Source organism: Camponotus floridanus, unplaced genomic scaffold (genome assembly GCF_003227725.1).
Source record: "Camponotus floridanus strain SB8 unplaced genomic scaffold, Cflo_v7.5 scaffold31, whole genome shotgun sequence".
Classification (NCBI taxonomy): domain Eukaryota; kingdom Metazoa; phylum Arthropoda; class Insecta; order Hymenoptera; family Formicidae; genus Camponotus; species Camponotus floridanus.
Genome location: NW_020229448.1, coordinates 1,697,975 through 1,725,723, shown reverse-complemented (window position 1 = coordinate 1,725,723; position 27,749 = coordinate 1,697,975). Strand labels below are relative to the sequence as shown.

The window sequence follows — 27,749 nt, the reverse complement described above, 5'->3', positions numbered from 1 at the left end:
TGACCTGTATTTGTCAAATGTATCCGTGAGTGAATGTACACGTGTGATGATAACTTTTGTTTATACCGTGTCGAGGGCTCACTTGCAACACAATTATATAGTTAAGAATGAATAAACAATATACGGTTATCGTACGCGCATTATGTACATGAGAATCTTTATATGAACAACGACGGCGCCTATAATGTTTTATACAAAAAGATTTGCGTATATTAAATATGTTGCCGCGAGGTGAAAATTAAAGTTACGTTCCTATCTATTTTTTTTTTTACTTTTACAATTATCTACCGTGTGAGTGACAATAATTTATTTGGTTCGCTTAAAATAGCGCTCTAGATATTACAAAAGAAATGCGGTTTGTGAAAAAATGAGATAATGCAACCGATATATGTATTAATATATATTTAATAGGTATTAGATATTACATTACACTCCTCATCGTAGGGAGAGATGTAGATTATCACTCGATATATTGCTCAACGATGTGTTCCAACGTCATCAAATAACATTATATCCACGTGGAGCAACATATCGATCCGAGTTAATTTTACAGATTCGTTTCATTTTTTCACAAAACGAATGGCGCAGGTAAAGTTTTTACAGGTGCATTTGTCTTTTCTCGCAATAGTGACCGATTTCAACTATTCTCCGTATTCAATAAGAGGATAATTTTTATAAGAGAGAGAAGAGAAAGAGAGAGAGAGAGAAAGAGATAGACATCTATTTCCTGTGTTTAATTAAAACTAACGAATTGTACCTATTTCACTTTTCAGAAGTGTACTCGGTATAGTAATCGTAACTGTGTATAAATGCGATTTTCTTATTTGTTTGTGTTCCATTAATCTAGCATATCTTTCATATGATATATCTATATATGTACACGTTGTGTCATTGTTAATTATTGCTCATGCATCTACTCGTCTCGTTTCGTTTGAAATCAAGTATAATCTCTCGTTTATCGCGTTATTGATTATCATGTGAAAATTAAAATACCTGCAGGTGCGTAATTTAGAGAAACTTCTTCGAGTTTTTTCTTCAAGATTTTCAAATATGATTAAACGCTCGAATCAAACCAATGCCAATAAAATTATATCGAAATCGAAAAAAAAACGGTATTTCAGTAATTTATACGTTCTAGTTTTCAAACACCCTAACGAGATACGCTAATGTAGAGACCGCCCACGCCACAAGAAGAGATTGCACTTACACCTCGTGTTTTCGTTCACGAGAATCGCTGGAAATCGAAATTTTCATCCCACGACAGCGAACTTTTTGACATATTTACATTATTCCTCGTGCACGTTTGTAATCCACAGCTATATATCAGTCTAATATCACTTACAAGTCACACTTTTCGTCTCCTGCGATTAAGAGTGTTTCGCGAATCGAAACGGTGACGATAAATTCACTTTGAAACAGTCACAGTTTATAAAAAATTCTAGAAGATAAGGGAGAGAATTCTGTTTTGCCCTCGCTTCAATTTAAAATTAACACAACCATTGCACTCGTTGCCACTGTTTTAAATTTGCCGAAACATACTTGAACGTTTGGAATGTAAATTGATAGGTTGACATCCTGCCCGATAGTAAGAAATATTAAAATCGATATTTTATTTATAACATGGACCGAGAGATGGAATATAATCCAGACTTGCAACCGAGAAAAGTCGACAATTTCCCTGGTAATCCGAATTATTTGAGATATGCTTGCAGTTGTCGAACTTCAGTTTAAATCCCACACACACACATATATTTCAGGTTTTATATTTACAATTATTCTAAATCAGTCCCCCATAAATCTTGATTAGCGCAGCTAGTTTTGAAATAAATCCCGACACAAATTCGCGAAAGAAATGATTTCAAACTATTTCAATAATCGAGGTCAAACGTGCCTAACGTTTAGACGCACACGTTGTTGACGGTATCTTTAATCTGCGCGACACAGTTGCATTTTTACACACAATATTCATTTACACATAATCCTAATAAATCACGAGTACTAATGTATGTATCACGTGGACTCTTACACGCGGCTCTTATCACGACGATTAGGTGGTGCTTCAGTACAAAGCATTGAGCAGGCATTGCTCGTCGCCCCAGTCTAGCTGGCAAGAGCTCTCGGTCTCGTGGACTCAGCTGAGCTGATAGTACTCGGGAGCAAAGTCATTCGCCAGATTGCTCAGGAAGTTGAAGTCGGACGAGCTGTTGCTGTTGTCGGCGGACGGTGGCGGCGGTGCCGCCGTCGCTGCTGAGTGTACCGGATCGCCGTAGAAATTGCCGTAATTGCCGTAAGACTCGTTGTTACTGTCGGTCTGGCCAGTGCTCCCGGGTGGCGTGATAACTGCAGCAGTGGCAGCCGCGATCGCCGTCGCCGTCGTCGTCATGCCTGGTGCGGGGAACGGATCGGGAGACGAGACGTAGCTGTTGGGGATGCTGGATGCCTCCCCTCCCTGATGAACGTGCAGCTGACCGGTCTGCTCGTAATACGCGCCCGGATGACACTTGCTGCCGCTTGGCCGATAGTCACCGGAACTGGGATGCATCGGCGGCTGATGGGTGACGTAACTCTCGGCGGTATGTTGCTGCGGGTGTTGCTGCTGTTGCTGGATGTCGTTGAAGTAACCGTGTTGACCGGGGACGACGGCGTGGCCGTGCGTCGCCAGATTCTCGCCGGTCCCGCCGTGATAACTGCCGCCAGAGTAACCTGAGTAATTCCCGGGCGTCATGTAGTCGTTTGTGCCTTGCTCGTTCTGCGTCGCCGAGTACCCTTGACCGGTGCCATAGGCATTGGCGGCACTCTGCATACCTCGATGATAAGCGTGATAAGGCGGCCCAGCCTGCGGGTATCCATTGTATTCTCCGGTGCTGCCGTACTGCAGTTGCTGCTGATGAAACTGCTGCATGTTGGCGGCACCGTACATCGACCTTGACGTCGCGCACGTCGTTGTTCGAGCGTGATGCGTCATCCTTGAGCCCACCGACTGGTTTTGTCTGACGTACAGAGAATTCACCTCACCCGGATAAGAGATCCTTGGTTGCTGATACGCGTCCCGGGAGCAGTAACTATTTTGCGATTGCGTCTGCTGCGTCGCTGTAGGTATGTTCTGCCTGTTGGCGGGCACGCCGTTTCGATAATCGACAGCCGGTGTCGACTGATAGACACCCTGCTGCTGAAAGTGCGCCTGCTGATTACCCGAGATGCCTCGACCGCCATGAGGCGACATCGTGCCTGGATTTGCCGTGGCATGCAATATCGGTGCCGGCAACGCGGTCGTGGAGGACGGTGAGCTACGTGGTCTCTGCATGTAAGCCGCGTGAGTCGTTTGCTGAATACCGAGGGGGCTGCCTTGTTGAAGCTGGACGGAGACGGGGGTGCCGGGTGTCGAGGAGGGCGTAAGACTTCTCGTGGAGTTCTGACCGGGCAGAACCGGCGTGCTGACCGTCGAGTCCGGCATGGCCAGCAATACGCCGTTGCTGTTAACCGAGCACATATCCTTCCCGCTGGCCGATGGCGATTTCTTGCTCACCGATATCTGCTGCTGCTGCTGTTGCTGCTTCGCGGCGTTCGGACTCTTGTGATCGCTCTCGACCTTCACTCTCACCTCGCCCGACAATTTTTTCGTCACGCTCGGTGATGTCACTTCGCTCCCATCCTGCGACCTTGAATCATCGTCCACTATCATCTTCTCGAACGAGCTGGAGACGCTGTTGGTGCTGCCGACGCTACTGGCGCCGTTGCTATTTGTGTTGAAACCGGTATTACTGTTATTGTTGTTATTATTATTAGTCGCACCAGGTGTATTGTTGTTGTTGCTGCTTCTTCGGCCGGAAGAAGTTAGATCGGTAACGTCGCCGGTTAGAGTGCTACCGACATCACTTACGCCCGAAATATCACAGTTATGACAGCTCTTCTTCTCATCGTTGTCGGGGGATAACATTTTGTCGCCTTTAGGCTTCTCCATGCCGTCCGACGTAGAACCGTCCTTTTCGTCGCCATCTTCTTTGCTGAGCGTTTGCCGCTTGTGTTTCATTCGCCGATTTTGAAACCAAACCTTTACCTGTCACAACGATATTTATTTAATTAATTGCATTTTATATATACAAAAAATATAATTAAATTATAGATAAAAAATTATAGATTGTAGAATGGTACAATAGATAAAGGAAAAATGTCTTACATTTTTTTCAAAACTATATAAAAATATTTTAAGTATAAGTAGATCTCAAGTAGAAATGAAAGATGTAGTGGACAATTTATTTTTTATTACATTATTGATTTTATTGTTACCTGTCTCTCTGTAAGATCCAGTGATGCTGCGATCTCTATCCTTCGCGGTCGACAAAGATACTTGTTGAAATGAAACTCTTTCTCCAGCTCGAGAAGTTGGGTATTCGTGTAGGCCGTTCGCAATCTTCTTGGTAAGCCATTCTCTGCAAAATAAAAAATCCACTCTTTCTCAATCGATATAATTATATTAAATATTTAGAAAAATATAAAAAATATGGAATTCAAATTATTCTCGTATCTACTATTTCAAACGAAATATTTCATGTTTAAATATTTTATAAATATCGTAAATATGTTTAGGAAGAAGCATATTGTATAAAGGATTTATTTTAATGTTCTATAAATATTTTGCCGAAGCTTTTGCGCTCCGATATTCGCGTCATCTTTACCACAAGGATACTCTCTTTTTGTCTCTTACACGAAGTAAATGGTATTCTAATTAATGATCATTTAAGCAACCTAAGCGTGCTATAGAGAGAGAAAGAGAGAGGAAAAGAGAGGGGGAGGGAAGGTACTTGCGACATGACATCCTTAACAATGCATAAGCGAAGATTCCCGCGCAACGAAAAGGCCTATTCTTGTTCCGGCGAGTTACTGGGCTCCTTAGAAACTTTTGGGCAAGTTTCCCCACCAGCGCTATTCCATGTCGATACGAAACATCTCCTAATTGTTATCGGACAAGAAACTTGTTCCGCGATAACAAGAGGAATGCCACGCGGGATCGAGAAGACGCGAGGGCGCAGGCGATGGAGAGAGAAAGAGAGAGAGAGATGATGTAAGAAAGGAACCGCGGGGCTTATATTTGGGGGCAGATCTGATCTAGAAAGTAGCGACCAAGTATCTCACGGTATTTTGTCGAGGCATGTGACGTAAGAGTAATTTCTACCCAACTGCCGTAAACAATTATTAATAGCCGCCTATCGTAATTACGAGAATTCGCCGCATGCCCCGAAGGAGTAATATTTCAATCAAACTTGATGGCTCTCCGCTGGCTTGCGTTGTTTACAAGACGTGTCTTGACAAATTCTCTAGGAACAATGTATACTTTATCATGGCTCTTTGGAAAAACCTCGTAGACTCCTCATTTATCTGAATAGAGAGTTTGTGAACTGTTCAAAATTTTACTACCTAAGAACATAAGAGAAAGACCTAAGCAGACCTCCAAAGAGAGAACTATTTCACGCCAATATCTTATTCCATCGGTCACTGGCCACCTGGATTTTGAAGTTTTTTTCTTTTTTTTTATCAAGGATCACAAGGGTGTTACACTTTTTTACGCGTCGCCGTATCGCGAGAGAAGAAAAAAACCGATACGCCGTGACGCAGTTTGGGCGAAGGGAGACAGCAAAGGGAGAGGGGGCGGTGGTTCGTTTCGTAGGGCCGAGATGCTAAACTACCCCATAGCGTGCGAGCGGATGTGGGGTGCCTGAGGGGTGGTTCGACAGTAGGATGAGTCGTCAGGGGTTAAAGGAGAAAGAGAAGGAGAATGATTGAACGAAACAGAGGGAAAGAGATGTAAAAACGACGAAAGATAAAAAGAGAAGATATAGTAACTGAAAAAGGTTGGAAAAGATACGTGATGGAGATGGTTAGAATGAGAAGGAAGAATGACAGAGAAAGAGAGAGAGAGGGAGAGGAAGAGGGAGAGAGAGAAAGAGAGGATATTCACGGGGATGAGGGAGAAGGATGTAGACTGAAGATGTAGTAAGCTTTGAACCTAGCAAATCCTGCACGTGGAGTTTCCACAGGGTGAGGGCGACGGTGGCGAGATGAAAGTATCGCATGATTGACGTGGGCCTCATCAGCATTTCGGTCTTGCGATTGGTTGGACGAAACTGTCGATCAAACTCCACTCCACGCCCTGTATCTGCTCAATCGTTCCAGGAGTTTAATTCAATCCGACGATGAATGTAGAGCAATATTGGGGTGGCAAATAATTATATCTAATATATATATATATATATATATATATATATATATATAAATTAAATATTTAAAATATTTTTAAAGAAAGGCTTTTTTATATAAGTGTCAATAATCTTGTTAAGAGTAATCAAATATTGCTTTCTCGTTTGTGAAATAATAATAATTACAATATTACTATTTCTTTAATCTAAATTAGACAGACATTATTGCTTTGTAACAGAAACTTTTGCCGATAAATATATATATATATATATAAATTAAATATTTAAAATATTTTTAAAGAAAGGCTTTTTTTATATAAGTGTCAATAATCTTATTAAGAATAATCAAATATTGCTTTCTCGTTTGTGAAATAATAATAATTACGATATTACTATTTCTTTAATCTAAATTAGACAAACATTATTGCTTTGTAACAAAAACTTTTGCCGAGACTGGACGCGAAAATGTGTCGGCGTTGCTAGCGAGCTTCTCATTCTTGAGACGATGTAGCGGATGACGAACTGTCAAGGCGTAGTCAAAATGAAGAGCGCGACCTGACAAGATCTTGTACGCGAGGTGAGAACGATAGAGCACGAAAATAGAATCTGTATTTTCGTATATCACGCTGTTAGAAAGCCTCGTTTATTCGGTTCATCCGGTTGAGACTACTACTATAAAAATATTTTATAAAAAGAATTATTAAAAAGCTTTTAATGTACATAAATTTCATTTAAAGAAACAAATAGCGTCTAAACGAATAAATATATATTGTTATTAATGCCAATATTAATAAATGCAATATATATTTACGTATTTAAAAATTAATATCTTAAATTCTACATCTGAAAGTTAATTTTATACTTGAGACAAGATGTGCATAAAATTAATATATGTGTAAAATTAATATAGATGTAGATACAAAATAGAAAATTTGCAGAACGATAATAATTAATAATAATTCAAAATTTATTCTGTTTTTTATAATATATATTCTATATCTTATACTCCATATATACAGTTAGAATCTTATTTCATTATTGTCATAATAAGCGCTTTAATATATAATAAACATATTTTGATGATAAAAAATTGTCAATTTTATTAGTAATGAGAAAGTAGAAGAAATAATAAAAGCATAAAAGCGACATTCGAATTTAGAATAACAGACTTGTTATAATGTAATAGTTTGTCAATTGTCGATGGAGCAGATGCTGATGTCCATGACAAACCTGACAGCCGTCGCTTCGCGGATTCTTATAGGTGTATAAGACGCGAATACGAGTTTACACTCGATCACACATCCTTTTGACGAAATATAATTTCAAGAATGAGCTTTCAATTACGTGATGCTTTTTCGTTATTTCTTTAAGAACACGTGTTAATCTCAATGCAAACTTTTTATCAAACGAAAGTTACATCAACATACGAAAAATTATTCATTTTTTATATTTTCGATATAAATCGAAACATTTTAAGCATTTTTGCGCTTAAACGTTACGTAAACTTCAACGTAATATTTTCGGCTCCTCTTTAATTTAAAGCTATCAATGTACAATGATAAAGCTAACGATGCTGTTTGTCACCAGAAAGTATAAGTAATGTAAAATTCTGAATATTTAATATGTTATTATACACACTCTGACTTTCCCAGATATTTTGCGTAGAAACTTTTAGTCGTATGAAACATAATTAAAGAAAATAGAAGCAGAAAAGAGCGGTTCGCACGCAAGCCATTGTTCAATTCCGATCCATGTCCCTTCCATTCTTCCGCTCTTCGCTATGCTGGAATGTTTACGAACAGCTGGTGAAACTCTCATGCTCTCCGCTTTCTTAATTTTCGTATTATCTCGTTGCACACACATACTTATGATTAATCTGCAGATATTATCAAACTGTAACGAGCAATAAAGAAGCATGTCTTGGAGAAGCACGGCCGTTGAAGCCATGGAAAAAGGTCTCTTCAAAGTCCAGAAGTAGTTTACGCGCGACACCGAGTCGTCCGGATCATGGATTTCCCTTCAGCCTTTGCCGCGCTCTCGTTTTCTCCAGACTGGACCAGGTCGTTTATAGACAGGTGGGAAGGGTCACATGACGGGCGTCTCTGTAATTTGTCTTTTGTTTCCCCCCGCGTGCGCGCATAGAGGAAGAAAACTTGCGAGAGGAAGAACAAAGGGCGGAAAGAACCAGCACTTCTCGAACGGAGAAGAGAACGATTATTCCTCTCCGTTCCGTTCCCAACTTCTTCCTCTCCTCTCTCTATCTCGCCCCTTTGCTCATCCTGTCCTCCTTCCCTCTCTCTATCTTTCTCGTTTCTTTTAGTATCGAGAGAAACCTGCGGCGGCGGCGTCAGCGGTGTAAACGTATGAAAAATGAGTGACGAGAATTTGAAACAAACGAGAAGACAGCCGGTTCTATGTCCGCGCTTTGACGTGTCCGAAACAGGTAGACGGCAGGTCAGGGAGGAAGGTAACCGTGATCGATAACTTTTTGATCGTTTCGGACTCCTTCGGGCGTTTCTTATATCCGCGCATCGAACGTTACAAATCTGGGATTCTGGGAAATAATCTACTTTAAAATACAGCAATCTCTTGACATCTTATTAAAAATGATATCGAGATAGGCTTGTGAACCGCCTCGAAACTTTTGCGACTGCAGATCACATTTAATTTAAAAATGTATTAAATACATTGCGTGCTCTTTTCAACATGTATTCCTTTATAATATTTGTGAAAAACAAATCAAATTTCGTACGTAACTTTCTTGAAAAAAATTCAATATTCCAACTGAATCGAAGAAAGAATAAAATTTCCGTTTTGCGAATTTAGATTTAATCAATATTGAAAAAAAGCGGTACTACTAAAAATTACGTCATAATATGTTCCGCGCTTGTTTGAAGCGACGGAGGAATTATTCATCGCGCAAGAATAAAGTAGGTATTTAATGCGCCATTGGGTAATTTGTGGCGGGATAAGCGAGGGGGAGAGAAGACTCGAAAGCGTGGAATCGGCATAAACTGTGGCTCATTACAGATTTACAGCAAGACGTAGTACGAACCCGACCGCAAGGTGAGGAGAAGGGGGGGATGGGGCAACGAACAAAACTAAACGCACCGAGAACCAGAATGAAGGGAGTCGAAGTGGAATGGCTGGCAGGAAGGGCTCTCTCGGGCAGCTTTGGTTTTGGTGGGCTGTCGGGGGTTGCGGGCTCTGCGCTGGATACGAGCTATAATCAATTAACAGTGAGCAAAACAAGAACCGCGGCCGACCACACGGCCGCAAAATATTTCGTACCTTCCTTGTTCCAGTTCGGCTGGAACCCCCATCGCTTCGTTCAAGTGGCTATCTCGCTCGCTGATAGGGCTATTGTCCCAAGGAATTGATTCTTGTACTACGACCATTTAGGACATTGATTCTACCCCCAATTTGAGCCATTGATATTTGAATTTGAAATAATTAATAATTAAATAATTAAAGAATTAACAATAATATAATTATCTTTTTTTTCTCGTTCACGTAACACGATCATATTTGTTTATCGCGGTATATTTGTTTACTTTGACTCGTGACCGTATGTCTGTATCTGTTCGACTTAGAGAGAGTTCTTGCCTGGCATAATAGCACTCGAGAGATATTAGCATAACTTTTTATATAGTCATCTTGTTGTAATGACGGAAAAAGAGAGCAGTCGCCGAGCTAGCTGGCGTTGTACAGCGGACAAGAAGAAAAGGCGGCTGGGGAAGGCTGGGGGAGGGGGGAGGGGAAGGAGGACGGAGGGAAGGAGAGGAAGAATAAAAAAAAAAGGATAGAAATACAAGAACGGAAGAACGGGATGATGGTAGGAAAAAGATATAAAAGCGGCACGAAGATTTGCGTGTTCGAAAAAAGTTGCTGGCAACACCGCGAGCCGCGCGCTGGCTGGCCTCGGTGCTGGTGCTCCGGCTCGGTGCTGGTGTTGGCTCGGTGCTGGTGCCATTGCTGCCGAAGACACGGCAACATCGGTGCTCAGCACCGACCGCGGCGGCCATGTTGCGGCCGTGCACAGGTTCGCCAACCTGTGATTATGGTGGGCGCGACGGCGAGCGGCCCTTCGTGCAAGAAAATTGGACGTAGGGATCTCTCCCGCGGTGAAAGAAAGGCAAGACGCGCGTATATGCGTGGTTCAGACTGGCTGAATGTACGTCAGAAGGCGTGCCGATGCAACCTGCAATCATCGGGCCGGTGCGACGGGTGGTGCACACATTCGAACTTGTTCGTGCACCTCATCGACGCACGTACGAGCGCTGGGTTTCGCCTCACCGTTGATTTGCGATAAAAGATTATGTTACAAAGGTGCGAGGCCTGGCGTTCAAAAATTGATGCTCGCAAAAGTTGCAGTAGCATGAGTCATAATTGGAGGGATACGATCTTTGATTAATGATATCTTTATCTGATGGCACTCTCTATAGTTGTTATTTCATAATAAAGAGACTCGAGCGCGACACTTCGTGACAGCCATCGTCGTTTGCCTTGGAAGCCAATTCGTCGATTAGACATGATCCAGTATACGCGATATGCTACATTTATGACACTTTCGTTCGATACTTATTTCGCGAACATATGTATAATTGAAGGAAGAAAAGGACAGCGTCTCGTTTTTAATTGTAACAAATCTCTGTTTAGCATGTGCTCGGCTGCGATACAAGCCTCAGCAATCATGCGATAAGATATATATATAAGTGCGGTCGTCTAACACAGCCAAGGCAACTGGTATTTTACTCCGCGGTTCGCAATTGGCCGGGGTTAATTCCGCAATTATATTCGCGCATATATTCCAAGACCGTACAACTCGCGTTGAGTATTTTGCCGTTGCACATGTGATTTTTTCCTCTATAATTACTAGTCTCACATGCAATTTAAATAACGGGTTATATAACGAAAGAAACCGATTTCCAACGCGCATATCTTCATTATCTTAACTCGCGAATTGAATATCAATGTCCAAGCGCATAATTTGTAGCGTCGTTAATATGTCAAGTATTACATGCATGTCTAATTTTATAGATATTCCAAGTATTCGAGGACAAATATAATACTCTCCAAAAAAAAAAAAAAAAATCAAGACGGACATTTGCTCCGAATGCGACGAAGCCTGATTATAAGTTGAGCGCAACTCCTGTATACGATATGCGTCGCGAAAAAGTGGTAGTGTTAAAAAAATCTTGAAAATTATAGCATCGTGTCGGAAAGAGAGAGCGGCCGCAAGAGAAAGCAGTGATACTCAAAGTTAAAGGGCGAAACGGGAGTGGTCTCCAGAGGGAAGGGAGGATGAAAAGCCATCTTTCCATTAGACGCGGGATTGATTTTGTGAGCGCACCTTTTCGTAACTAGATGTCGGTGTGCCCCGACGTTCGAACACTAATGTGATTAAAATAATCCGGCGATGATTAAAATACATAACGGCTCCTGATTTTCCCGGATCAATTACCTCCGGCTCTTCACCACGTGGCTAAATTGAAGATAAAAATAAATCGTAACTATACGTGCGCGCTGAATTCCGTTAAGCTAGCGAGGATATTAAGATTCTCGAGGGATATGTATGCATAGTAAAGAAGAGCGCATGTGCAAACGGGGAGAATAATGAAATGGACATTAGTAATAATTTTACACGTTAGTATTTTAGTTTTGTTCGTCGTAAATATTTAAGGACATTTCCATCGCGTTCAGCGAGCGGTTCTCTCTCTCTCTCTCTCCCCGAGGAGCGAATTCGAAACTAATTTCACGACAATTTGCGCGCGCGTGGAACGTGGAATCCTTCAACAATTTTTTGAATTATGGTTCGAGTTGAGAGATTCTCATTACATCCTCCATTCGCGTTACGGCCGCCTTTTTCCCGAGCTCTTCCCGGAGCTTCTTGTCCCGGAGCAAGCTTCTTGTCTGCCGCCGTTCGTCTCCGAACTCCCTCCGCCTTCTCTGGGGACCGAGAAGTCGCGCAGCCGGATAAAAAGTTTATTTTAATCTTTACAAATTTTAAATCCTTCGCGGCTTACCCCAACGTCCACGTAAACCGTCGCGACAGAAAACAAGAGAGCTAGCCCCTCTACTTCTTTCATCTTCCGCAATCCCTCCGCCCGCTTCGTAAATCTCGTATCTCCTTGATATTCTAACCGGATACTTTGAAAAAATTTCCTCGTTACGTGACAACGGCAATTTCACGGCGATGTCGTGTTTTTCATGTCCCAGTTTGTCCTGTTTCTCTTTAATTATTCACGTTCACTTTAATTATTGTATAGTTGTTATAGTTTTGTATGAATACGTATTTTTCTCTTTATTTCATACCATTGGATGTTGCTCGTTACTTATTTAAATCGCCAACTCATCGATAGAATCCTAAAGTATATCCCTAGGTATACTCGAATTTTAATTATAAATATAGACCTAAGAACGTGGAATTGTATGTATATGAAGGAATATAAATTTTCTATTTATTGTCGATAGTAATATGTGACTTTCATTCGGATCTATATTCGACATAACGATCATTATTATTAGAATTTAAATTTGAATTTCTTTTACATGTATTAATTGCTTTAAACAGATATTACGTATTTATACAGATATATTTATACAGATGTCTTATACAGATATCTGTATATTTATTTCTACGTATTTTAATGTGTAACAAATTGATAACTTGTTGGTAAATTAATTCAATATATATCTAAAAGTATCGATTATGTAATTATATTATTACATCAATATAAATATCACGCGATGACATTAGCTAACAGCGGCGACGTATTTCGTGCGTGGTCGCGTTCGAGAGAGAGTGAAGAATCGTACGCGATGTGTTTCGACGGATCAATATCGCAGTAATTAGGCGTCTGTCAGCTGGCTCGACTCACGTCTGAAAAGAGGAGCATGGTCGATAACTGCGAGCAATTTGTGCACGCCGTTTTCTTTTCCAAGTTCCTGCGTTTATACCTATCGTACTTATAAATGTGTTTGGCCACATCATTAACTAGTGTCACATATTACTGTCGTTTTCCATAAATAAATGAGCTATCCGAACGCCATAAGCAGTTTTAGGATTAATCTTAGAATTTTATTCGAATAATTCTAATTGAAAATTTGAAACGTCAACATTTTCCCTTCTCGACACAAGAAGTCGAAATAATTGCGTCTTATTACGACTGTATTAGGCGGTGAAGGGATCAAAGAGCGAGGAGATCGGATCAGTATTTTCAATAAGCAGCATGTAAAGTAGCTCGATGAAAGATGCGTATGTATTTTCCGCGAATAAAAATGATGCGTAATGCGTAAGTCGTCGAAATTTACCTGCCTTTACCTACCTCCCGCGTGTGTGGCAGCAAAACAAAGCCGAGAGAGCATACGCTTCATTAATCGCGTTACCATGAGTTATTGCGCCTGACGTAACGAATGAACAGAAATCTTGCCGATTATTCGAATTAGCCGAGGAAAACATCTACCGAAAGGGAAGTTTGGTTCTAAGCATGCATCAGGCCGTCCGCGCGGCCAATAGGAAGTGACGTTTATACGCAGCCGGCAATAAATTAACTAATATTACGAGTTACCTTTAATTAGTCTCGACCCAGCGGCACCGCGAGGTTTCCTTTTCTGATTTTTTATTTCCTCGCTTTACCACGACGAGCGGATTATTAATTACACGAATTTCTTAAGAACGTTCGTTATACCGGTACGCCGGGCATTTCAGGTAATTACAAAATCACGTGATTGACTTACAGCGAAACGCCAAAAGAACCGTTTCGAAAGCAGTTTTAATTATCAATTTCCGCTGAACGTGGCGATTAATTAATCGGCAGGATAGAAGCGACTATTATCTCACAATCAGAACGAGAACGCATCGGTAACGATGTGCGAGATTCCTCTTAATTCGCTATGTTTCTTTTTTCCTTTTCATTCTCCGCATTCTTTAGGAAAACGTAAACACCGCTCGAAACGAGCTTCCATCTAAAATTATTATTGATTATATATCTAGAGTTTATAACGTTTGTTGGATTATTTATGGGATATATTATTTCCAAGTGTCTCTCGTGTTGCGCGCTCCTAAAGTCGCATCAGAAAGTAGTAAGCGGCACTTGCTCGTCGAAATTACGGCGCTGATCGTAAGTCCTAAAACGTGCCCGGCATCTTAAGGAGAGAGAGAAAGAGAAAAAGCGTCTCGTCTCGAAGATATAGAAGGTGCGAACGGAGAAAGAAAGCGGGAAAGGGGTGGAAAAGGGATTCCGTGGTTGCAGTTAAATAAAACTGACAAAAATCGGCCCCGGAGGGCACGAAGGGTCCGGGACTCTCGGCTGGGAGGGCGACGGGGTTAGGGAGAGAACGGATACGTGGAGGATACTCAGACGGGCGCCATGTGTATAATAATGTTAAAGAATGTTAAACGCGGGAGGGTTCAGGGATCCGTGCCGCATACATTAGTTGTTAACAATGCTATAAAGGACACTCGCCCCGTGTCTTACCCTTCATCACGGGAACGGGGTACAGGTCTTCTCTAGCGCGACCAGATTTACGAGCGCTCCTTTCCGTGCGATTCTTACATAACACATAGTCGATCTCGACATGCGTAAGAATTTAGCAGAATATTTTGTTGCAATTTAAGCGAGAAAAATCATGAAAAATCGTCGGCAAAATATCATAAATTTTATGCATGAATAAAAGAGCTATTGTTATCTCATATATATAATATATTGAATCGAATAAAAAAATATAAAGTTTAAAGAATATTAGATGTATTTATTTTTTTTTTATATTTTAAATACGTCCGACTTTTGAGAGACTCGTTTGAAAGAGATTACTCTTTAGTGATAATGGCGCGCTAATGTAGTCTGAACTCTAGAGTTCTAAAGTCCAGTACGTCCTAAGCAACCCCCGCGCGTAATAATTTACCACCCGTGTCGACTCGTGCACGCGGTCAACCCTCGTGATAATTGTTTAAACCGACCACTGGCCACCCCTTTAGTCCGACTCGAACACCAACCTGAGACCTATTCGCTTCTACGAGCTTCGTGTACTGCTTTCTATAGGGCGTACAGAGCAACTTCATTACGATTGAATTACGGTTGTAAATCTATTACATTAGTATAATAAATCTTAAAAAACTTTTTTTTAAAAAGGAGAAAATTATTTATGAATTTATTTTATTTATGAATTTGATTCAAAGCTCAAAAAATAGACGCATATTTACATACACATATGTACACATATACACTGCATGAAGATACCATAGAGACAACATTGTTTGTAATATAATTAAAAGATTTGTAAAAAAAAATATATTAAATCTGTTTAGATATCTTTATAAAACTCTAGTCGAGGGAGAAACGTCGAGGACGAAAAGTTATCTTTTAGGATTGATCAATGAATTTCTAGCTCTGCACCACCAACAATACTCTATTTAATATTTTCTTGAAATGAAAGACATTTCATATAAATGTAACAAAACTCGAGATGCATTTATTTTACAGTACAATATCGAGAGATTCTCCATGTTGTTTCACAAAATAAAATTCGACAAAGCATTGTGCATTCTACGATATTCTTTAAAATAATGAATGTTTGAACGAGAGACGAAAATAGATGAGAAAATATGAAATGAAGCTCCGAAATAAGTAGCGCGAAGAGCGAAAGCACCACAATGGATAGGGTTTGGATGGTCTCCAAGAGATATAGCGACGGCGGAAAACGCAACGACAAGTGGAAGAGAGCAGAAGCGGGGACGGGAAAGGGAGAAGGATAAAGAGCCCGAACACTCGGTCGAGTAAAACGAATCCAGAAGAGGAAGTCTGGAAGAGCGAGAGTGCGATAGCGAGCAAATAATAGGGAAATGATTTGCTCCTTGTTAGATAAAGGCCCTACGAGGGGACTCGCGAAAAGAAATATTGCTCCCAATGAAAGGAAGTGGGCTACACGGCGATAGGAGAGAGGGAGGGAATGTTGCGGGAGTACGAGGGGATGAATCCATTCACTTGTAACTGCTCCTCCGCCAGTCGTGTCGGGTCATCCATACGCGAATTCTGTTCGATTAAGAGTTAAATAGTACGGATGCGCTTTTTGTCGCACAATCGACCACGTATTTCCGGGATTTTCTTTTTCTTTTTTTTTGTTTTTGCAATAAATCACATTTTATCAATGTAACATAAACATTATGCATATCATTATTTATCACGAATAAATAAATATTTTCAGTTGTAATTTTTTTTAGAGTCGCATTAGCTGCGCTTGCTCTCAATATTATTTAAAAATATTTTATTTAAAAAAATGTATGTAAAAAGTTAAACTCTAATTTGATAAACGCGGGAATCGAAAGAGCAATATTATGTTTAGTCACTTTCATCACTTTGGAATCATCTGCCGTCTCACAGCCCCCCTACAGCCTATTACAGTTCAAAATCCAATCATCAATTTTATCCTAAAGTATCTTTTCGTGCGAACAATCAATAAAAGATCGGTGCAATCTCATCAATTTCTGATATTAGTTTTTATTTTTTCAATTAAAAATTACAATAAGATACAATTTAATTTGTCTTGTATAATAAATTGATGTAAGGATTAATTGTATATTTAACAAATAAAACTGTCAAGTTACAGTGTTAATAATTTTCTAGAAATATTTTTGAAATCTAGACGATACGGTTTGGCCGTCTGAGGTAGCTGCTTTCGTTCGCGCGCCAAAGATCGAGCTAAGATTTATCGAGATTCGCGACTCTGCAGAGCGAATTCTCGGCTCGAGAACAAGGTGTTATTCAAGCGGTGTAAAGAGATTATGGTAGAGGCGCGATTCTGGGAATGAGTCGACGCGTTCAAAGCGAACGAAGAGGGTGAAGGCTGGGGCACTCGCGCTCGGGGGATGGTGGACGCCCGTGAAGGACGGCGCGAGGATGTGTTGGTAGGGTATGCATGGCGGCGGAGAGTCCAGTAGCGATCATCAATCAGAAAGGCAGTCAGCCGTCCGTCAGTCGGCCGGCTGGTCAGCCACGTCCAGCGTTGTACAGAGTTTCGCGCGGGAGGTTTCCTACGAATTCGCGAGTCATGCTTGGACTGTCATCCTGACAATCGATTGAAGCTGAACACTAACATCCAATTCTCCGGAATTGTTCTTTCCATTATCTTGCCAAGTCTGAGGATTCTATTCGGCCTTTCTGCGGATACAAATGTGCAGTTTTCGTTTATTAATAGGAAAATAAGAACGCGACACATCTGTCTCGAGGCATTTGACATGTGGGAACAAAGGTGGAGTATTTTGTTAAGTATAGGCTTTCAATTCATCATTAAAGTTGATAGATCAAAAACATTAAATTATATAATAATGAGGAAAATTTTGAAAGAAATTTTTGCGATATATTATGTAATATTAAATAATTAGTCGTGATGGAGAAAATTGTTATTGCATATTTTTTATGAAAAAATTTCACACAGCGACAATAAGATTTCTTTTCTTCATATATAGAGAAAATTTGAGACATCTCGATTACGAGTTACACATTTTTATATATTTCTATCAACAGAATTACATAACAAAGTAAATATTGTAATCTTATATGTATCTCCTCTCAAGAAAAAATCTACTCTTTTCGAAAAACATTAAAAAGACCACCCCAAGAGATGATTTTCTTATTTTTTGTACGACACCCTCGTACACAGTCATCCAAAATAATACTAAAAGCCGGAAATATTTACTGGTAATTGTGAGAGTTGATAATAAATTTTCTACATTGTAAGAGTTGATAATAAATGTACTCTCTCTCTTTCTCTTTCTCTTCCTTTCTCTTTCTCTTCTTCTCTCTTTTTTATTGATGTTTGATGTAGCATGACTTTTTATTGGCGTCCTGACATTTTATAAACAGAGTGGCATGGGCTGGATTTTCCCGTCGCGACTGGATCCGACTCGACGACGGGGATTTGAAAATCTTTCAGCGCGATATTGGCCTGGCCTGGCTAGCTAATTACTCCAGACAGCTTCGCTCCCTTCCGACGATTTCCCCTCCGTCCCTCTTCCCTATTCACTCTCTTTCTCCTGTTCTCTCTTTCCGTTAGACCTACAGCGTCCACCCTAGCGTAACTGTGCGTTGTCTTCGCGAAAGAAAAGACGATAGGGTAGGGTGAGCTCTCCATTGCTCTCGGGGCTAATGTACCCTAAAGTACTTAGTCCACGATGGTTGTAAACGTCCGCGTGATTGCCACAAAGTTAATTTTAAATCTGTGTTAATGCGATATTTACTCGCGGAACGGCGAATTTTTTGCGAAAAGAATTTCGAATAATCCGAGTCTAAAGCGATTCGCGATCGAATTGAATGCAATTCTTCGTATTAACAAGCGTGTGAATGCGTCGAGTAGTAAGCCACGAGATATTTCTTTCGGGTTACAATAATTGCGTCTTATTTTTTGACGATTAAAGAATCCGAAATTCGTTGTGAAACACGATTTGTATCTCCCGGGATGAATAGCGTAACCTGTCGTTGATAACTTTGAACGCGCTCTGTTGAAATTGCTAAATTATAGATTAAGGTCCGATGATTCAGAGGAGAGTTTACTCATCTGAAGAGGATGCAATTCTCCGTCGTTAAAACGAATAGAAAAGACGTGTCATACCACCGCTGTGGTCCTACCGTCTCTTGTGTCTCGCAAAACGGTGCTTCCTTGTGTCAATGTCCTGATGTTACGTCCGATGGCCACTCAAAGAAACGTCAGACTGGCTTTTGAAAGCGTACCCACTCCAACAGAAAGAGACAGAGAAAGAGAGAGAAAGAGAAAGAGAGAGAGAGAGAGAGCGGCACTTTGATCACCGAATGACTCGCGACTTTGCATTATGAAGCTAAACTGTCGGCGAAGAAGAAATGTAAGCTTTTGCTCCTGTAGAGTTGAAAACTTTTTATCGCTCTGTGAGGCCCATTACAGGCAACAGGTTTTGGTTGATCCACTCCAGGAAGAAGAGGGGGGTTAACAGGTAGGAAGGAAGCACAGAGCGTTTTCTAAATTACTTTATACCCGCGTGTATATATATATGCATAAAATTAAAATAACAATATCAGCCATTCATATTTTTATCAAACTCAATCTTACATTCTGTAATGTAAAATAAATTAATATAATATTTGTTGCCTTTTTTCGAAGTTTTTATTTTAGAAGTTGATTAATCGTTTAGAAAGTACAGTGAAATATCCAAGTGGACCGCAGCGAATCTCGGAGAAATATGAGAGGTAGCATTGAAGACAGTGCATTACGTGTTATGAAATGTTAAAATGGTTGCGCGAACTTGTTGATCTCCCTTTTTCTAGCAAAAGAAGGTCCTTACGTTGGCGAAACTCCAATCAGACGTGAAGCGTGCCAAGCGAATGGTCGAAATAATCCATCGCTTTCTCTCAGCGATTACGTGATACTCGATAAATGTTAATAGTAATCGTCGCGCTTGCTAGAAAGCAGGCGTCTTCGAGATATTCTTGCGCGGCTATCTCCCGATCGCTCTTTTCCACCGCTTTATCCTTAATCGCTCTTCCAGCCGCCCGCCATCCCCGTCTGGCGCGGTCGCGATTCACCCTCGCGACTCGACGTAGCCAGGCGGATGGTTCCGACCGGGAAAAATAATGCATTAGAAATTCAGATGACCGAGAGAGGAGGTCGCGGCGCGATTTATCAAATAAAAGCGGTAGTACAGTCAAATACCCGTCCATGTCGTCAGTGGAAGCGACAGTTCATTTTTAATATAAAGCACGGACGCAGGGGGGGGTGAGATCTCTTCCGGGATGGCAGTGACAAAAAGAATATGGCAACTGCCCCGGGTCGCCTATCTCCAGATCTACGAATTCGCGATAGGAAGTATCTAATGGCTTGCAAAAGTTACGGCTGTAGATAATTTATCATGATTACGATACAGTTTATTTGTATTGCTTAAGAGATATCAGACTAAGACTGAAAAACTATTTCTTGTTGAAAGGCACGTAAATATTATTATACATATTATTATACAGAATTTCTCTAGAGTCATATTAAAATCCAAAGAGAGCAGTGCAGATAACTAGATAATAATTTTTGATTCCCATTGTCACGTGGAGTTCGTGACTTGTCAACGTCTCCATCCATCATTGCTCTCATCATCTGTTAACCATCCCTCTCTTCCACCGCCTCAAGTGCCTTTCAAATTCTCACTCGCATCTCGGGATCGTGGAACCTGCTAATATTTAAACCATTTATAAACAGTCTGGCAATTTATTAGACTGCGAAGTGAATCTATCTGTGCTTGTATGAAACAAAATTTTAGAGCATATTTTATCTCTAGATATTTAAATAAAAATTTCTATATACTTTGCTTGAATTAATACATTTTATATGCATAAACATACATCCGATATGAAGATTATGAGGCAAAAGCGCGAGGATTGTTTAGAAAAAATATAAGATATCACGTAAAACCGGAGAAACTTAGTGAAAGCAGGCTTCACTTCCAACTAATGTGATTAAAAAAATACGAGTTAATTTTCCGCACTGTCGAGCTGCACATACAATAATTAAAATTATCGTTGACTTGCTATCACGCTTAAATAAGAAATAAGTGTTTCTTTTTACGATCGTTTATGGTTAACCCATCGGCATATGTTATCGCGTTCTTTCTGCAAATTTTTACACCTACTTTCCTTTTACGAGTGTAGAAGAACAGATATAGGAATCCCCACAACGCGTCTTTTATTCCCCGCTAGAAAGGGGAAGATACGAAAAGTATAGCGAGAGATGTCTATCTGACGATATCGTCGCCATTCCAGAGAGCATCAACTTCGAACATTTGCATAAAATTATTATCGCCGCGGAAAATCGCGACTGTTTCACTTTCTTTATACAAGTATCCCCGATGCGATTGGCTCGCATTATGTGTCTGATCATATATTTATCATACATATTTCTGAACATATACATCTATTACGGTTTTATTAATGGGTTTAATAATAGGTAGGTTATTTTTATTTATTTCCACCGTGCATGTTGTGTCGGGATGTCGGGATAAACAAGAATTTCTCTTTTCGCCCCCGAAAATCAGAGATCTCGCTCACGATCTACTTCGATATAATCTTGCCACAGGAACGAGAAGGAGCGAGAAAGAAAGGAAGAGAAAGAGGGAGCATAGCGGTACGAACCCCACGCTTTTATAGCGGTCCATTTGACGTAACAACGAGCGTGGAAACTTCTTTTAGTGTCGGGCTACAGATTCCGGGACCAAACATGCGTACGATTATGGGATCTCCGATTATCAATTTGTTATAGCGTGTTTATTATTTCATCTCTCGGCGAACCACTCGCGTTTCGTCGCTTCGAAACCCCCCGCAGCTGCAAAGTGTCGTACTCTTAGTCGGTTTTGGGGGATAATTTGGAATATTTTATGCGGCGTTATTCCTCCAGATGTTTGCGCCAACGAGCTGGGAAAACTGTATACGAACTGCGAAAGAGAGAACTGCGCGTTTCTTCCTCTCCATAATTCGTTTTGCCAGGTCCAGACAAGCACCGTGTCGAATATTTATAGTCATTTCGTGCCTCTATTAACTGCCGCTAACGTTACTTTAATATAATGACGATTATATAATATCTGTGTACGTGTTTGAAAATATTTGACAGCGCATAAGTTCTAGATGTGTCACGTTTTCTTTAATCTGTGGCAAATTCATTGAAAGATTTAAATGATTTAAATGATACTTTTTTTTTAGCAGAAGATTGATGAGATGTTATTGCGCAATCATTGTAACAATGCGCTTTTTTTATATCAATATGAAGTATATCGACATAAACTGATGATAAATACTTAGCAATTAATAATCAGATTTGTTTCGCAATATTTTCAAGTGATGAGACCACATTATAAATTAATCATTTATATTGGTGGATATCGAGAAGATTCTTTTTTTTCCATCGCACTTCTTATCGTACATTGAATTCGTTTTCATGGATATCGTCGCCTTAAGACTCGTTTTCTTTCCACGAGTAACCGCGGCGACAGCGGGCTGCGGAGTATCATAGTAACTGGGATTTTCTAGGAGAGTTATCTCTAATTCTGCAAGGATTTACTCGCCAATGAATCTTTAAATTAGATGCTCCGTTCTTTTCGTACTGCGCTCTTCCCCGGAGGGTAAAGTCCCGCTCGCTCAATCACCTATATCATGGAATCGCCGAGTATAGTCAATTCCTTCCACCCTTCTTTCGTTATCGAGCCTTTACGCCATCCCCTTCGGCATCGCTCCGCTTATTTGTGTCTTGCCGTAGGCTCTCCTCTAAAGAAACCCTTCGCTTTTATGCGACCGTTTTATTTTCAACTCCGTCCGTATGGATTATAAAGCTACGATAATTTTATTTGGCAAATTTGCGAGCGAGTCGGGCTAAACTATTAACGGCGTCGAGTATCACCGCTATATTAATTAATGACGGAAACGTAGCCCGAGACAGTAGTTTAGTAAGAAGCAGTTCGGCCATGAAAATGGCCGTCCCGCAGGAGGGTGTAAGACGGAGGATATAGCGGGAGATAGCGACGAGAGAGGAGATGATGATAATCCAGCTTCTAGCCTAGTCCTATCCCGAGGGATGCAGGGATTAATTGACACATCGGCGTCTTGGAGGAGTCTGCTGGGCTGACGCCTCCGCTTTGGCACCCAGCGACGTGACTGATGAGACGCCCGGAACAAGGCGTCGGGAAAAACACTCGTAGATTCGTGGCTTTTTTGTAGAAAAGGTATCCAGCAAGAATTACCGACGAAGCATGGAAGCATCGGTGTCGCGCCTCTTCTCCTGGCAAATAACTCAACTAATCAGACCTCGTCCTCGTTCATCGTCCCATCCGCGGCGTCCCCGAACTAAAACATCTCAGCTGGAGGGCACGTAGATGTAACAGATTGAAATTTAATACGCGCAGTATGGTGACACATACGGAAAGACGAGATGTTACTTAAGGTTTCGTAGGACACACACCGTTCATCGGCGGAGGAGATAGGACGCCGCGTGCGAAAATTCATCCTAGGATGAATTCGACGATTAAAATCATTATCCCGTAATAAAGGGATAATGAGTTTAATATTCCGATTGATTATAATTTATTACAATTTACGAATGTCAGCTTGGAATAAAGAAGAAATAATTTCAACGAGATAACACGAGTTCGTCAAACTAAAGCCGAGATGGAAAATTTCCGTAATTACATTACAATATCGCGTTTAATAACAAATCGCATTTGAATAATATTTCACGAGAGACGCAAATATTTAAATCGTCCACATGCATTTCTAAATAATCAGATTTAAGTTTCAGTAGAGCAATTTTTTTCGTTTGCTCCCAAGAATATAATTATAAAGAGGTACGATAGGCTCGCAAATCACAAAGAGATGACCGAGGCAGCCCACGATAAGGGATAACACGGTAGTTGAAAGCAAAGAGCCGACGTGTACGAGGCGTCGGTGGCGGCACCCCATGTGAGTTATGGCCGTCCCGACGCTCTCTCCCGCTAGTCCAGGGCTCAATTTACAGATGATTCCGCGTGTTACCGCCTGGCCAGAGGCTGGTTAACCTCCGTGCCAAACACTTAATCTTCCGACGTGTCCTGCGGACGGTCCGACCGCGTTTTGGAGCTGGCGCGACGTTAAATCGCCGTTGTAGACGCGAGATCAACGTGAGAAAGAAAGAGAAACCGGGGGATAGATAAATGGACCAAGACGTAGGATTACCGGACGTTTGGCGGGTTCTAGTGGCCCATAAAGTTAACCGACCCTTCGTGTACCATCATACGAGTGCGAGTGTTGATGAATCGAGTGATCATGCGATTTTCACGTGTAAAATTAATCCGCCCTAAAAATACATTTTCCACGCGTTCCCTTTATTTTGTTGCGTTTATTTATGCATGACAAGTGGAGTACGAGTTATCTACTGGAAGTTTCGCGACAGTTTATCTTCGCAACGTTGAGTCGGAAAAATATTTGCAGCCACTTTTCCAACAACTTGTTGGCTATTGCGGGGGCTATCGAGGACCGATAAATTTGTACCGCGAATCCCTCCGCAGATTCATTGGCTCTCGATAGCCGACACAAATTATTGGAGAAACGAGAATGCTCGCATATATCTCTCTGACTTAACGTAGCGGAGGTAATTCGCAAAACTTGTCGTATTGTGCAAAATCTCAGCGAATTTTTACGTGTATAAAGGGCAGGCGATAATAAAGTATATATATATCTTAATACACGAAACATTAACTTCAGTAAATTATACAACGTACTATAAATTACGCGCGAGCACACACAATATAAATGAGTCGTATGAATTATGAAATGCGGTTTTGCTTAGCTGCATTTCGGTCGAAAAGTCCGAATGCTTTCTTGTTCGACGAAAAGACGATACGTCACAATTTGCTCTCTAATATTTGCAAATGTCCGGAAATGTTTTCGCCTATTAGGCATTCCAGATATGCAGCAGTTACTACTAGGTAGGAAAGGAGAGGCCTGGAACTGTCATTAGCCGTCGGATAGTAGGCACCCCGTGGCGAGCCACAATGTGGCGGCGAGAAGCCAATAGACTCCTAATGCTGTAAACGGCGCGCCGAATCCTAACAGCCACCATTAATTGACTTTCATGTTTGTCACATTACATCTGTGACAAATTTCCAATGTAATTGTGTCCATCCATGGATCTCGATAAAAATGACGCGTGAACGGTTAATTTTCCACAAGATTTTCCGCCGATACGACTTTCAATTATATAACTTATTGAAAAAAATTTAATTTAATCTCCGATTAATTAATTATTCATCCTTCACAGATTTAAAGAAGATTTAAAAGCACATTTTATTTCAATTAACGATTATTGATGAGAGACATAATATGCATTGTATGTTTATAATAATTATATAATATTGTAATCATTAATATACGTTTTATTTGATTCAGTGTTTTGGTTTGCAGGGATATTTCTTTATTTTTATATTCAGGTATTGAGAAATTCCTCGTCATGTTGAAAAGCTTTTTTGTCTGTATTCAGATAACGATCGAGGCGAGACAAAACGACTCTCCTCGATGAGAGACTTACCCTGCTGGTTACTCTTCCTAGTGGTTTTCTTCTCCTTCATCCAAGGATACTCAGGAACATTGACACCTGAAGGGTCAGCGACACCATGGGGATCCATCATAGTGTGATATGCGGGATGATGAGCGCCAGGACTGATGGATCCACCGGTCCCCGGTGAATGTTGCAGGCTGCTGTCCCCGGCTAATTGCGGCAATGCCGTCATAAATTCGGCCATGGAGGGCTGGCTGTTGATAAAGCCGGTTTCGGCGGATCCGCATGTCGGGTCCATGGCTGGATGATGGGTCCCGTGCGGGGGCAGCCCGGCTGGGGTACTCGCCCCCGCGGCCACTGTGGCCAGCCAGAAGCCGCCCCCTCCGTCGTTCGCCAGGACGGGTGTCGTCGGCCTCGTCTTCACGGTCGAGAGCTCTTTGCTCGCGTGGACCAAATTTTGAAGGTGATTGCCGAGCTGCAGATTGCTGGAGTTGGGCAACTGCGGTTGGCGCAAATCTTCCTCGAGGTGTGCCAACGCTTGTTGCTTACTGCGCATAGGACGCACTAACTTGCACTTGCATCGGTGTTTGCTTCGATCTTCCGAGGTGAGAAACGTGATAACCAGGGGACGATTTAATTGCCAATTTGCGATAAATCGTCTTCAGGATGATCTGTTACGGATCTTGAAGAACGCACCGTTCACCGAAACCGGCTCGAGAAATGTTTCACTGCTTAACTTTCGTCTATTTTTCAACTTTGAGCGTGTACTATGCGCTTATGTTAAAACGCGTCGCGTCATTATAACAACTATAGAAATTTATTTAGACGATTAAAAGGAGCATGAATCTGATTACGATAGCTTATTATCTTTCTTTTCGTATATAATGATTAGCGTACGATGCAAGGTTCTACTCATTCTCTATTCTAACGATACAGAAACCGATCACTTTTCTGTTTTATCCGTCTTCTTCTTCAGCATCGCTCTTTCTTAATCGAAACACTTATTTATTTACTCGTGTTATCGCTCGAGCCTGACTCGTGCACATGGATTGGTGAAGCAAATGCCAATTGTTTACCACATATTCACTGCACACTACGGCATTCACCACGGTACGTCATCGTAAATTACATATCCGTGCTCATCTCCGAACTAGCTCCGAAACAACTCGTCTCGTGCGGCATTAATGTTTAACCTCGGTGCCAAAAGGAAGCGGATTCTCGAACGGCACGGACATGACACTGCATACTCGCGATCGGCGTACGGCAGATCGCGGAGCCGCGATCTCGACGGGAACAACCGGGACACAGATCACCACTGTCACACGAAGTCGCGACGACGTTTGATCGATAGTCCGAACGATCGACGGAGAACACCGTGCCGAATCGCACGGCTACCGTCGCCGTACCGATCGGCCGAAACCCAGGCAAGCGGGCTAGGGTCCGGTGCTAGGGTCCGCCAAGCAGTCACCGATACCGCGGTACACTCGCTAAGTGACGATGGAGAGAGAGAGGACGTCGAGAGATAGCGGCCACGGGAGGGTGGGGGGTCCGACATCCGAGCAGCCCGTGGTGGAGGTATTCGCCGACGAGGCGCGGTAGGAGAGGCGATCCGAAGGACGTCCCGTAGAAAGAGACGGTCGTGTCTCCAGTCGACCGAAATTCCCTACGATCTTTTTCGCCTCACCCGACGTTCCCGGTGTCTCTGTTGTTACCGCTGTCTCTTTCCCCGTTCCGGGAGGGGGTGGTTAGTCCACTTGGGCATCGAAGGTGGAAGTCGTCCTTTAATGCGGCGGCAGCCCCGGTCACGTGACACCGCTCGCCGGGAACGGGGCGACCAATCGCGGAGCGGTAACGCGCCCGGTGAGGCACAGCCCTCCGCTGACGTAGGCGGGCTACCCTGTCGTGACGATGGTGGTCTTGGAGGACTCGGAGGGCACACGCGAACCAGGAGGGTACGACGGCCAGGTCCGTGCCGTGAGAGTGCAGGCGGGCGACTCTCTTGGTGCGGACGAGCACGAGGTCCGTTTGGGCGGCCACGGTTATCCGGCGCAACTGTGGGCGGTACGCGCGAGCGCATCATTCAGTATCCGCTCGAGTGGTGGGGAACCTTCTCACGTGCTCAGCCACGCGGTCCTCCACCTTCGCCTGCCTCGGATGAGCGTCCGAATCGAGGTGCGACAGTCTCTCGCTTTTATTAACGGCTCGATGCGCGCGATACCGCGAATTCGTCCGCGAAACGATCACGGGAATGTCGCGAACGCAGCACTCGACGTACTTTGACTTTGACCCCGTCACAGGTATAGTGCACGTATCCAATTTTCTTGCGATCGTATTCAATTGTTTCCTCGTCTAGGAAAACGCAGTAGCACATTTCTAGTGATATGCCAACAAGTTTCAAGCATATTTCTGCCCATTTTGACAATTCACATCTTCATCGCTTTGTACATGTATATGCGTTTAAATCATGCAAGTATGATATTATATATAAAATGCTCCCTCGGGAGAGAATTTGAATTGGATCGGTTC

General features: G+C 41.9%; 1 protein-coding gene across 1 annotated transcript; it reads right to left on the bottom strand.

Moving 5' to 3' along the window:
* LOC105259533 (homeotic protein proboscipedia) lies at positions 1 to 26,626 on the bottom strand. The gene is made up of 3 exons (XM_025410331.1): positions 25,254 to 26,626; positions 4,288 to 4,430; positions 1 to 4,057 (listed from the first exon to the last, which is right to left on the bottom strand). The coding sequence occupies exons 1-3, from the start codon at positions 25,777 to 25,779 to the stop codon at positions 2,132 to 2,134; spliced, it is 2,595 nt and encodes an 864-aa protein (XP_025266116.1). The 5' UTR covers positions 25,780 to 26,626; the 3' UTR covers positions 1 to 2,131.
* Positions 26,627 to 27,749: the final 1,123 nt, after the last annotated feature.